This window comes from Amblyraja radiata, chromosome 5 (assembly GCF_010909765.2).
Source record: "Amblyraja radiata isolate CabotCenter1 chromosome 5, sAmbRad1.1.pri, whole genome shotgun sequence".
Lineage (NCBI taxonomy): Eukaryota > Metazoa > Chordata > Chondrichthyes > Rajiformes > Rajidae > Amblyraja > Amblyraja radiata.
The window spans coordinates 20,528,810-20,542,191 of NC_045960.1; the positions used below are offsets into that span (position 1 = coordinate 20,528,810).

The following is a 13,382-nucleotide window of genomic DNA, read 5'->3' on the forward strand; positions in this document are numbered from 1 at the left end:
AAGATAGATGTTGGGTTCAGGACTTTCATATGAAGAAAGACTGGACAGACTCGACTTGTACTCGCTAGAATTTAGAAGATTGAGGGGGGATCTTATAGAAACTTACAAAATTCTTAAGGGGTTGAACAGGCTAGATGCAGGAAGATTGTTCCCGATTTTGGGGAAGTCCAGAACAAGGGGTCACAGTTTAAGGATAAGGGGGAAATCTTTTAGGACCGAGATGAGGAAAACATTTTTCACACAGAGAGTGGTGAATCTCTGGAATTCTCTGCCACAGAAGGTAGTTGAGGCCAGTTCATTGGCTATATTTAAGAGGGAGTTAGATGTGGCCCTTGTGGCTAAAGGGATCAGGGGGTATGGAGAGAAGGCAGGTACAGGATACTGAGTTAGATGATCAGCCATGATCATGTTGAATGGCGGTGCAGGCTCGAAGGGCCGAATGGCCTACTCCTGCACCTATTTTCTATGTTTCTATGTTCAAGCCACAATCCAGGGAAAGGACACACTGATCGGGAGCCACCAAGTTTAACACATGGAGAGACTGAAATATTTTAATAGAGGCATAGATAGGCCGTCAGAATCCGTTTACGATGATGGTAAAATCACATACTAATGGGCATACCTTCCTTTTACAATGATGTCCAATCACATACTTACTTTTTATTGGTAAATTGGTGCTTTTACTGTCATATGTGTAAACACAGTGAAATTCTTTTTAATTCCGTTTAGTTTAGAGAAACAGCACGGAAACAGGCCCTTCAGCCCACTGAGTCCGTGCCGACCAGTGATCCCTGCACATTAATATCATCCTACACACTAGGAACAATTTACAATCTTTACCAAAAACATTTTAACCTACATCACAAAGTCGTGCGGGTTTGTAGGCTGCTTGGCTTCTGTAAATTGTGCCAAGTGTGCAGGGTGTGGATGAGACAGTGGGATAACATAGAACCTGTGCGATCGGGTGGTCGATGTGGATGTTAGGCTAAAGGACCGGTTTCCGCGCTGCATCTCTAAACTAAACCAAATTAGACTATCAAGGCAGCACAGTGAAGCAATTAGTAGAGCTGCTGCCTCACAGAGCCAATGGCCAGGGTTTCATCCTGACCTCGGTGATGTGTTATGTGGAGTTTGCACGTTCTCCATGTGACCGTGTGGGTTTCCTCTGGGTACTCCGGTTATCCTCCCACATTCCAAAGACGTGCGGGTGTGTGGCCCTCTGTAAAATGCCCATAGTGTGTGTAGGGAGTGTAGGAAGAAAGTGGGATAACATAGAACTAGTGTGTGAAGGGGTGATCAATGGGTAGCGTGGACTCGGTGGGCCAAAGGGCAAGTTTCCATGCTGTATCGGTATCCATGCTGTATTAGTGAAGAGCATTTCACTGTACCTATGTTCATGTGACAATCATGTATCATTCATTCATCTCTAAACTAAACTGAAACCCACTTGAGATAAGGGCGCAGCAGTAGAAACAATGTGTAGGGAGAAACTGCAGATGCTGGTTTACACTGAAACTGCAGATACAGATGCTGGTGTACACATAATGCTGCAGTAAATTAAGCGGGGCAGGCAGCAATCTGGATAGATGTTTCTGAAGAATGGTCTCGACCCGAAATGTCACCTGTTCCTTCCATCCAGAGATGCTGCCTGTCCCTCTGAGTTACTCCAGCATTTTGTTTCTTTCTACAGCAGTGGTAGATTTGTTGCCTTACAGCGCCAGAGACCTGGGTTTGATCCACGGGTGCTGTCTGAACGGAGTTTGCACGTTCTCTCCCTGACCGCATGGGTTTTCTCCAGGTGCTTCGGTTTCCTCCCACACTTCAAAGACGTGCAGGTGTGTAGGTTAATTGACTTTGGTAAAAATATATATAAATTGTGGCTGGAGTCTAGTGTGCGCTAGTGTAATGTGGATTGCTGGTTGTGGGCTGAAGAGGCTGTTTCCGCACTGTATCTCTACACTAAACTGTTCCCTTACACCTCCTCCAACCTCATCTACTGTATCTGCTGTTTCAGGAGTGGGCTCCTATATATCGACGAAACCAAGTGCAGACTAGGCAATTGTTTCGCTGAAACACCTTTGCTCAGTCCGCCTAGTCCGACGTGATCTCCCGTTTACCAAACACTTTAACTCCCCTTCTCATTCCCACGCTGATCTTTAAGTCCTGGGCCTCCTCCATTGTCAGAGTAAGGTCACACGCAAACGTGGAGGAAAAGCCCCTCATATTTCGTACAGGCAGCTTACAACCCAGCGGTATTGATTTCTCTAAGTATAAGTAACCCTTGCATCCCCTGTCTCTCCATCCCTCACCCACCCTTGTGGTCGTAATAGTTTCACAGTCATCCTGTTGAGTTTCACCGTATGTATAACTCATTATCACCCACCCCACAGCCAACAATGGACCATTGTGGGCTCCACCTTTCCTTGATTATCGGTACATTTTGCATATCTTTTTCATCTGTTCTATATCTCTCCTTATCACCATCTACATCTCGTATCTCTCTCTCCTGACTCTCAGTCTGAAGAACGGTGTCAACCCGATAGGTCACCTATTCATTTTCTCCAGAAATGCTGCCTGACATGCTGAGTTACTCCAGCACTTTGTGTCTATCTTCAAACTAAATTTAGTGTGAGCAAAACCAAATGTGTGCGTGTGTGGCCACTGCAATCACTGAATTATAAATAAATTAGGATCACTATAGAAGTTTAGTAAAGATTTTAATTCTGGAAATGTTGAGTCTGCAGATGTCACAAGTGATGAATATACAAGTTATTGTCCACGGGTTAAACCAGCACACTTATGATCAACGTTTACCAAACAAAACATGTGATTTGACATTCGAGAGCAGCATTCACTGAATAATTCAGTACATGTACGAACAAAGGAACACAGTATGTCACACTTAATGAAGACAACACAAACTGGTTTGCTCAGAGCTCAGAATGGATGCAGCCTTTTTAATCCATGCAAACCCAGCATTACATTACATTTCCTTTTGAGATGTGTTGGGTAACCAATGCAATGTTGCGGAAAAACCCAGGCATTTTATTCTCCACTGAGAGTGGAAAGAAAGGATCAGTCTTGCCCACGCTGAGGCTTCTCGGCCACGGGGCAGCTACAGGTACCTCCTTTGACGTACTGTTTGTATCAGCCTTCTTTGTTGGGCTAAGCTGCGCAAAGGTTCATGGTCAGGACCAGCCCTTGGTCACACAGCAGATAAGACAATGTCTGTAAAGATGGGCCTCAGGGGTTATGGGGAGTGGGCAGGAGAATGGGGCTGAGAGGGAAAGATTGATCAGCCATAATTGAATGGGCCGAATGGCCTAACTCTGCTCCTACCACATGAGAATATGAACATGAATGTACACCGACTAGCCCGGTCCGGAGAAAGGATAATTGTGACCTGATCACAGCTGGATATTTGACTGGAAAGATCTGACCGCAGGGATTTACAAGCACAGTCTTGTTACCCACTGACCATGAATATCCACGTCTTTCCGGCAGAATCAATTCATTGGAGAAAAAAAATTGGCTTCACTCATGTGCTGTTACTTCAACCGAAATTCTAACTCCTCTATAGACACAAAAAGCTGGAGTAACTCAGTGGGACAGGCAGCATCCCTGGAGAGAAGGAATGGGTGACCTTTGGGGTCGGGTCTGAAGAAGGGTCTTGACCCGAAACGTCACCCATTCCTTCTCTCCAGAGATGCTGCCCGTCCTGCTGAGTTACTCCAGCTTTTTGTGTGTGTCTTCACCTACAGATTGTGCACCCACTTGAAGAAACCAGGAGTTCTTTTCTAAACTGCGGGGGAGAACATTACATCAAATACGACACAATTTCATTGATAAAGTAAGAATAATGTGTCGTCTTTTCACAGTATCCGTTAATGTGATCTTGAAGCAGCTGAGAGATTAACTATCCAAGGACATGCACTTCAAATACAGTGGCGAGGATCCAGGTCTACACCTTGCTGATTAATGCCAATTAGGAACTATACGCGGTGACTATTTCTGTGTACGGCTTTCACCGACCTGCTGCAAGGTTTTGGACCCTGCAATATTTTAGTTTTAAGGCATATGTGTAACTGCACGAACTACAAAAAGAAAACACCACTGCCGACCTGACTGAAGACTGTGCCATCTTCTCGCAATTAAAAAAAGCCAAGCTGAAGGCCTGTGTGTTTTGTGCGTGTGCGTGTGCGTGTGCGTGTGCGTGTGCGTGTGCGTGTGCGTGTGCGACCGCTCCGGGCTGCCCTTCACAAAGCAAACTTCACCAGTCCCTATTCATCGCCCTGTCTCCAAGCAGGTAACTAATTCATGAAAGGGTTACCACCTACCTTTTCTTGGTTCCATAGTGCACAATGGATAATCTACTGCCAAAGTGCCAACCTATACAGACAACCCACGATCAACGTGCCGCTCGTGTTTGGAGATCATTACCCATCTTTAGTTTAGTTTGTTTAGAGGTACAGCATGGAAACAGGCCCTTCGGCCCACCGAGTCCGTGCCGACCAGCGATCCCGCACACTGACACCATCCAATTTACAATTTGACCGAAGCATACAAACCTGTACATCTTTGGAGTGTGGGAGGAAACCGGAGCACCCAGAGAAACCCTACTCAGTCACAGGGAGAACGTATAAACTCTGTACAGACAACACCCGTAGTCAGGATCGAACCCAGGACTCTGGCATCAACTCTACCGCTGCACCACCATGCCGCCCATCAATGGCATTAAGTTGCAGGTTAACAAGCCATTGTAGCGTCTCAAATGCAGCGTGGATCGGGTATCTCTGTGGTGCAGAGAGCTCTTCATCTCTTTGCCGCTTTATGCTTGGGTTCACCTCCTGCACTGGAGCATATGCCAGCTAATAACATCAACGCTCGCACTAATGGGTGATATGGGGCACCCTCCCGCCGGCTCAGCTCTCTACATACACAAAACTGCCCACAACAGCACCTATGCACCAGTTATTAGCACTACATAAGTCATGGGTTCATCACAGTGTGTACTCTTTGCATAACCAATGGTACATTTAGCCACCACACTCACCCAAGACAGATAACCGCGTGTAACAGCTGAGTGTTATCTCATATCCTTTCTACCTCCGACTGTCCAAAAACCAACCACTTCTAAATGGGTGAACACCCATGTACTGTAAAACAATGCCGGATTAACTTAAAAGGTGGCTTTTAAACAAAAAAAAACGGATTGCCGGGAATCTAAAATGGAAACAGATGTCAAAGTCACCAAGCAAAGTCCACCAGTGACGGAAACAGGCCTTTCCCTTTGCGATGCTCTTTGTGGTTCCGCCATTTGCTGTCCCCACCCGTGACGGTGGCTTCCACCGCTTGATCAAGACGGCCATGAAGCCGCAGCCTGGAGTCCGAGCTAACTGTCCAAAGCACCTCGACGCCTGAAACAGCAATCGCAGGTATTCCTGAGAAGAGGGGGTGGAGTTCTGGGCAAGGGCAAAGGTAGATAAGGTGAAGGTAGAGAGAAAGATTCATATGCAGTTGACGGGGAACCAGTGCATGGGTTAAAGCAGAGATGAAGGTTTACATAAAGAGTTAATGGGGAACTAGTCTACGAGTTAAAGCGGAAATGGAGATTTACTCAAAGAGTTAGTATGAAACCATGTCCACAGGTAAAAGCGGAAATTAAAATTTACGTGATAACCTCGACCAATCGACTCAGTCAAAGTGGACGCAATCGGTAAAGAAAAAGGGTGGGCAGCCCGAGCAAGTTTTGATTGGTGGTCACTTGCATGGATGGGGAATTGACTGTATAAACGCACCTAACAAGCATTCAATCATTTCTGTGCCAACACATCCAAATCCCACCTTATCAAAACCTCCATGTGTATTTACTAACCACGGGGTTGTGGCATTCGTGAAACGGTTATACCTAATAATTGTTTTGCATTAGTACTGTAGATCGAGCTAAGGCATATGGGACAACACCCTGTGCCAACGTACATATAAATATGGTTTAAGATTAAGGTAAACACAAGACAATTCCTAACACACAAATAAGCAGTAAGGCAACAAGAGTGTTGTAAACTAAAATTAACCACGTTTTACCCGATTCACACTGGGATCCATTGCTCTAGTTCAGGAAGTAATCTACCACTTTTAAAATTATATCGAGCTGTTACGGATTTTTTTTCTCTATCTTTCTAAGACTTTTTGGACAAGGGGGTTTCTCTAAACTTATGTTCCCTATTAATCACAACAATATTCAGTTCCAAGTCCCTAGCCGCTACAGCTATGCAACGCAGGACTGGATATAGTTAACACATTGGTAACTTTTGAAATTGCATTAGAACGTCACAAAAATCTTAAGAGTGCCATCGAAGCGGAGTGCTAGCCCTGGAGCCTTAAAGAGTTTTCTTTGCTGGGAAGTGCTCCTTCTGTGGAGACGTGCCATTTGCATGCCCGTTCACGGCCAGCGTCGAGCCGTTTAGAATGTCTTTGCTTTTGGACGCGCTCTTTTTCTTGTAAGTCTGGAAACGTGGAGACACAAAAAAATGGGTGAGGAATGAGGAGGACACGAGGAAGTGCGGGTGCCGGGATCTTGAGTGAAACACAATGTACACAAAGTAACTCAGAGTGTGGGTCATGCAGCATTCGGCAACTCCTGCCCACAGAGTCAGTGGGCTGTTCTGTACCTTCCGTATTAGCCAGGGGAGTTGTGCTTATAAGTGATAGGAGTAGAATTAGGCCATTTGGCTCATCAAGTCCACTCCGCCATTCGATCATGACTGATCTATCTTTCCCTCCAACCCCATTCTCCTGCCTTCTCCCCATAACCTCTGGCACCCATACTAATTATGAATCTATCTATCTGTGCCTTAAAAATATCCACTGACTCGGCCTCCACAGCCTTCTGTGCCAAAGAATTTCACAGATTCACCACCAGCCTCTGACAATGTAGGGTGATGCTCTTGCTGAGGGCGTATTTCCAAGCTGTATCGTTAATGCCTAAAGTCTAAAACATTTTTCACTGTACCTTGGTACATGTGATAATAATAAACTCATCTAAACTAATGACATGGTACTGATGATAAAAACTTGAGTAGGTTATGGAATAATTTCCCCTCAAAATGTATCGGGATGCATCACTGCATAGGTTTGGGAACAGCTTCATCCAAGACCCCAAGAAATTGCAGAGAATTGTGGACGCAGCCCAGACCATCACACAAACCAACCTCCCTTCCATTGACTCCATTTATACCTCACGCTGCCTCGACAAGGCCAGGAGCACAATCAAGGATGAGTCCCACCCTGGCCACTTCCTCTCCTCCCCTCTCCCATCAGGTAAAAAGTATAGATGTGTGAATACGCACAGATCCAGATTCAGGGATAGTTTCTTCCCAGCTGTTATCAGGCAACTGAACCATCCTACCACAACCAGAGAGCAGTCCTGAACTATTATCTACCTCTTTGATGATCCTCAGACTATCCTTGATCGGACCTTGCTGGCTTTACCTTGCACTAAACTTTATTCTCTTATCATATATCTGTACACTGTAAATGGATCGTTTATAATCATGTATTGTTTTTCCACTGACTGGTTAGCACGCAACAAAAACTTGTCACTGTACCTCGGTACACGTGATAATGGACTAAACTAAACTAAACTAAACTAAAGCCCAAGATCCTTTGTGATAAAGTGCTGTGATTATCTTTCGAAATGTACACCAATGAAAGGATTTACAGATTGAAATAAGCGAGACTATGAAGACATACCGGTAGGAATGATCTCAGCAATGACCTGATATGAGCACTTACTTGGATGTAGAAGTTTGTAAAGAGGATGATCAGAGATATCATGTAGCCAATCTGGAAATAGAGCCAGCCACTTGGAAATCCACAGGGCCAGATAACACCAAAACTAGTCTGAACTATCGTCAGAACAAACTGCAGCTGAAAACAACGGAAAACATAGAAATTGAATCAAAATTCCTCAAACTGAAGACAAAGTAAACATATGCGATATAGAGCACCAACCTTGTACCAGTTAAACAGAGAAATTAAAAAAAAACATTCACAAGGAACTGCAGATGCTGGAATAGATACAAAAAGAGGTGAAGAAGTGTAGTCTAGATAGCTATGGGAGTCAGTGGGTTTATAATAGATATTATATACGGCATTTCCCGGCAATGAAGACGCTATTTTTTACCCAAAAATAAGGCACGAAAATGTACCTGCGTCTTGGAGGCCGAAGGTTAGGATGTTAGCCAAGAAAGATAGACTTGGCTATCCCTCAGTACAGCAACATCAAGAACGATGTTATATTAGTGAGGGATGCTGGCAGCTGATGGGAAGCGGCTGTAAAAGGACAGCGCCGCTGGGGGGGGGGGGTTCCTTCCACAGCGTGTGGGAAGTCTGGCCCGCATCAGCACAGGCAGGAACGTTGAGAAGGAGGGGGTCAGGGATCATGCCAGCCACCGCATTGTGGCCGGGGTGGGAAGTAGCTCGGGTGGCAGGCGATCTGAGAACTGCAGCAAGTCACGGGGCACGCAGCCGACCTGCGTGTCACAGCCAGAACTGGGGCAAGCGACCTGGGAACTGCAGCCAGTCCCGGGGACACGAGGGATCTGGGGACTGCAGCCAGTATCGGGGCACGCAGGCGATGTTGCCGACCCCTGGCCTAAACCAAACCCTTGATCCTGTCCCGCCATTCTTTCTTTAAAATTTAGCAACAAATTGGGGGTGGGTCTTCGACGCAGGTACATCTTCATTGCCAGGAAATAGGAAATATAATGGATGTTATATAATAGTTATATAATAGACTTTACATCTATTATAAACCCACTGACTCCCACTGCTGTCTAGAATACTTCCTGTAAAGACTCTATCCCCTACTACCAAATCCTCCGTCTTCACACCTATACCTTTTGCCTGGTATAGGGGGAGAGGCGAGAAGAGGGAGTGACTGGTGCGTGAAGTGGTCCATACCAGGTCATACCAGGAGATGTCCTCAATCTTTAGGGAACGGGGGTTCCCCACTTCCGTTATAGATGAGGCCCTTACTAGGGTTTTCTCGCTATCCCGCAGCTCTGCTCTTGCCCCCTCTCCCCCATTTGTACCAGGAACAGAGTCCCCCTTGTTCTCACCTTCCTCCCCATTAGCCACCCCATACAGCACATAATCCTCCGACATTGTCACCACCTGCAATGGGATCCCACTACGCCACATCTTCCCATCTCCGCCCCTTTCCGCCTTCTGCAGAGACCATTCCCTCCACAACTCCCTGGTCAACTCGTCCCTTCCCACCCAAACCACCCTCTGCCCAGGTACTTTCCCCTGCAACCGCAGGAGACGCAACACCTGTGCCCATAACTCCCCCCTCGACTATGTCCAAGGACCCCGACAGTCTTTTCAGGTGAGGCAGAGGTTCACTTGCATCTCCTCCAACCTCATCTACTGAATCCGCTGTTCCAGGTGTGGACTCCTGTATATCAGCGAGTCCAAGCGCACACTTGGCGATCGATTCGCTGAATACCGTCGCTCAGTCCGCCTTAACCTACCTGATCTCCTGGTTGATCAGCACTCCCCCTCCCATTCCCACACTGACCTTTCTGTCCTGGGCCTCCATTGGCAGAGTGAGGCCCACTGCAAATTGGAGGAACAGAACCTTATATTTCGCTTGGGTGGTGTACACCCTAGCGGTATGAACATTGTCCTCTAACTTCGTGGCCCTTGCTTTCCCTCTCTCCCCATCTCCTCCCCCTTCCCAGTTCTCCCACCAGTCTTACAGTCTCCAACTACATTTTAACTCTGTTTGCTTTGTTGTTACCTTCACCCAACTGACAATGATCTATTATACATTTTCCTTGATCTCCATTCCATTTGTCCTGTTTTCACACCGTACACTTCCTTATCTATACACTTCCTTATCTATGTAACCCCCCACTCCCCTGACATCAGTCTAAAGAAGGGTCTCGACCCGAAATATTACCCGTTACTTCTCTACAATAGGTGCAGGAGTAGGCCATTCAGCCCTTCGAGCTAGCACCGCCATTCAATGTGACCCTATCAGTACCCCGTTCCTGCCTTCTCCCCCCCGTATACCCTGACTTCACTATCTTTAAGAGCCCTATCTAGCTCTCTCTTGAAAGCTGGGGCGGAAAACCCAGGTGGGGGGGCCAGGGGGGACACGTCCCCCCTCTGTTTTGAGAGGTAGGGGACATCCCCCAAAGTTTTTGTAATCCGGATTTTAAAACCCGGTGAAATCTCCGCTTTCCGTGAGACAGTGGGGGTGGGACTGCTGATCGAGGGCAGACGAGAGAGATTGTACGAGAGACGTGGGTCAGCAGGCAATGGGGGCGGGACATGATGATTCAGCGCGATCATTGGAGGAGGAAGACGTGCCAAAACACTCTCGGCACAGACCTGCATACCACAGACAACACCCTCATCCGCAGCCAGGATCGATCCCGGCCGGGTCTCCGGCGCTGTCCCGTCCCCAACCGAGTGCCCCCCCCCCCCAAGGTTGGCCAGAGAGGTCGGGAGTCAGACACGAGCTGTGCCCCCAGGCCTACAGCCAGCGCAGAGAAGCAGCGCTAAACCCAGCTCAACTCTGCCTGTCCCGCCAGGTTAACCTACCTGGGCTTGCGGAAAATATGGCCAGCGCGGAGAAGCAGCTCTGGTGTCCCGTCAGTCCAGGCAGGGCTGTAGGTTAACTCGGTGAGACAGGCAGAGTTGAGCTGCATTTAGCGCTGGATTGAGCCTCCGAAGCCTCGCGTGTGTGTGTGTGTGTGTGTGTGTGTGTGTGTGTGTGTGTGTGTGTGTGTGTGTGTGTGTGTGTGTGTGTGTGCGTGTGCGTGTGCGTGTGTGTGTGTGTGTGTGTGTGTGTGTGTGTGTGTGTGCGCATGCGCGAGCGGCCACCAAAAGATTGTGTCCCCCCTGTCCCCCGGTCTCCTCCATATTTTGATAGCGATTTCCGTGCCTGCTTGAAAGTACAGTCAGCAGACAGACAGCACCCATATTCAGGTTCGAACCCGGGTCTCTGGCGCTTTAAGGCAGCAACTCTAGCGCTGCGCCACCATGCTACCATTTATAATTATATCATGCAACCGCCAGTTTAAATTCCATTTGGAATATTTTGGAGGACCAGGAACCAAGAACCTTAGTGCAAAATCGATATCTAAAATTGGAAGTTAAGCAGGAATTTTTGATGGAGCTGCAGACACTGCCATAACTTTGCCAGCTCATTTACACGTGTAAATAATCTCGCCAGACATTTCCGGCAGTGAGCAATTAGTGAGGAGATAATGCTTGTCAATGCTATTGACAATTGTTATCTCAGTTTCACACACCAACTGGCAAACCATCATCTATTTCTGAGTATCTAAATTAAGCCTGGTTCCTGCTCCAGAACGTAACCTGCTCATTCATCGCAGGTCTACATCTGCGAAGATTCCCCATTAGAGAACGCTGATGAGACCTTGCACCTTGATGGCTCAAACAGTGCAGAGGTCTTCAAAGATGTTCAACGGTTCATTCACCCCTTATACCAACGTTATACTACACACACTCGCAACAATTTACTATCTTTATCAAAGCCAATTAACTTACAAACCCATGCATCTTTATGGTGTGGGAGGAAACCGGAGCATCCGGTAAAAACCCACATGGTCACGGGGAGAACGTTGAAACTCCAGTGCAGACAGCACCTGTAGTCAGGAACAAACTGGGTCTCTGGCACTGTAAGGCAATAACTCTAGCGCTGTGTCACTGTACTGCCCTAATCTATCCCATATCTGTCTCATCTGGCAAATATAACTTGGTCACCATCTGGTAGCTGCAAAGATCATACACAAACTTATTATTCACTGACTGGAAACCATAGTGTATGACACGGAGAGGAAATCAGTCACAAGGGACGGGATAGAAAGCTATATTTAAATAAACTGCACAAATCAAAAACTACAAACGTTTCGAATCAGTGCAAAATAACAACTTCAGCATCTCTGCTTGAGTGATGCTTACACAAGACAGACTCACGCACATGTAGAGCGATGTTTGATATCTGATCTGTGCATGGTCATGGGGTCATACAACACCAAAACAAGCCCTTCAGCCCGACGGGGTACTGATTGGGGATGATCAGCCATCATCACATTGAATGCTGGCTCGAAGGGCCGAATGGCCTACACCTGCACCTATTGTCTATTGTCTATTGACTTGTCCATGCTGATCAAGATGCACCGACCAAGCTCTTCCCAGATGCCCATGCCTGGCGCATATCCCTCTAAACCTTTCCCACCCATGTAGCTGTCTGAAGAAGGGTCTCAACCCTAAACGTTACCTATTCCTTCTCTGCAGAGATGCTGCCTGACCCGCTGTTACTCCAGCCTTGATCTTCCATGTACTGTACCTGTCCAAGTGGCGTTTAAATGTTGTTATTATGCCTGCCTCAACTACCTCTACTGACAACGCGTTCGATATACCGTGAACATGTGCCCTGTAGTCCTTGATTATAAGTTCAAGGAGCAGAATTAAGCCATTCAGGCCATCATGTCTTCGCCGCCATTCAATTATGGCTGATCTATCTTTCCCTCTCAATCCCATTCTCCTTCCTTCTCCCCATAACCCGACACCCCTTACTAGTCAAGAATCTGTCAATCTCCGCCCAATCCATTGACGGCCTCCACAGCCGTCTGTGGCAATGAATTCCACAGATCCTCCACCCACTGACTAAATAAATGCCTTCTCATCTCCTTCCTAAAAGTGTGTCCTTTCATTCTGGTCCTAGACTCTCCCACTAGTGGAAACACCCTCTCCACATCCAATCTATCCAGGTCTTTCACTCTTCGGCAAGTTTCAATGAGGTCCTCCCCTCATCCTTCTTAACTCCAGCGACTACAGGTCCAGTGGCCGTCAAACGCTCATCATATGTTAACCCTCTCATTCCTGGCATCATTGTTGTAAACCTCCTCTGGACCCTATTCAGAGCCAGCCTCAGATAAGGTGCCCAAAACTGCTCACAGTTGATTCTCCAACCATGGGGACAAGGCCTCAGTGCATCCACCCTGTCTTCTGACATTCAAGTGTCAGGCTGAACTCACCAACTGTCCTTGCGTGATGTACTTCTTCCACCACAGATACGGGCGCATGGCTGGGATGGCGGAAAGACCGTAATAGGAGTACATCAGCACATGGATGAAACTGTTCAGGGTGGCCCCGAAGAAAGCTGCAAGTAAACACAAGACTCAGTTCAACACGGCTGAGGCCTAGATTGCAAAGCACATTGATGCAAACTAAAAGGCAAGAGTGTTTTATTGTCATATGTCCCAGATAGAACAATGAAATTCTTACTTGCAGCAGCACAACAGAATATGTAAACATAGTATTCTGTAAACAATATATAT

General features: G+C 47.0%; 1 protein-coding gene across 3 annotated transcripts in view; it reads right to left on the reverse strand.

The window, feature by feature from the left end:
• Positions 1–5,665: 5,665 nt before the first annotated feature.
• Positions 5,666–13,382, reverse strand: part of elovl5 (ELOVL fatty acid elongase 5) — a 95,076-nt gene continuing 87,359 nt past the window's right edge. For all 3 annotated transcript variants that reach the window (XM_033020691.1, XM_033020692.1, XM_033020693.1), the window contains 3 exons: positions 13,080–13,204; positions 7,795–7,929; positions 5,666–6,506 (listed from right to left, as the gene is read on the reverse strand). In XM_033020691.1, the coding sequence (XP_032876582.1) occupies positions 6,381–6,506; positions 7,795–7,929; positions 13,080–13,204 (386 nt within the window). In that variant the 3' untranslated portion in view covers positions 5,666–6,380. The remainder of the gene's footprint in view (positions 6,507–7,794; positions 7,930–13,079; positions 13,205–13,382) is intronic.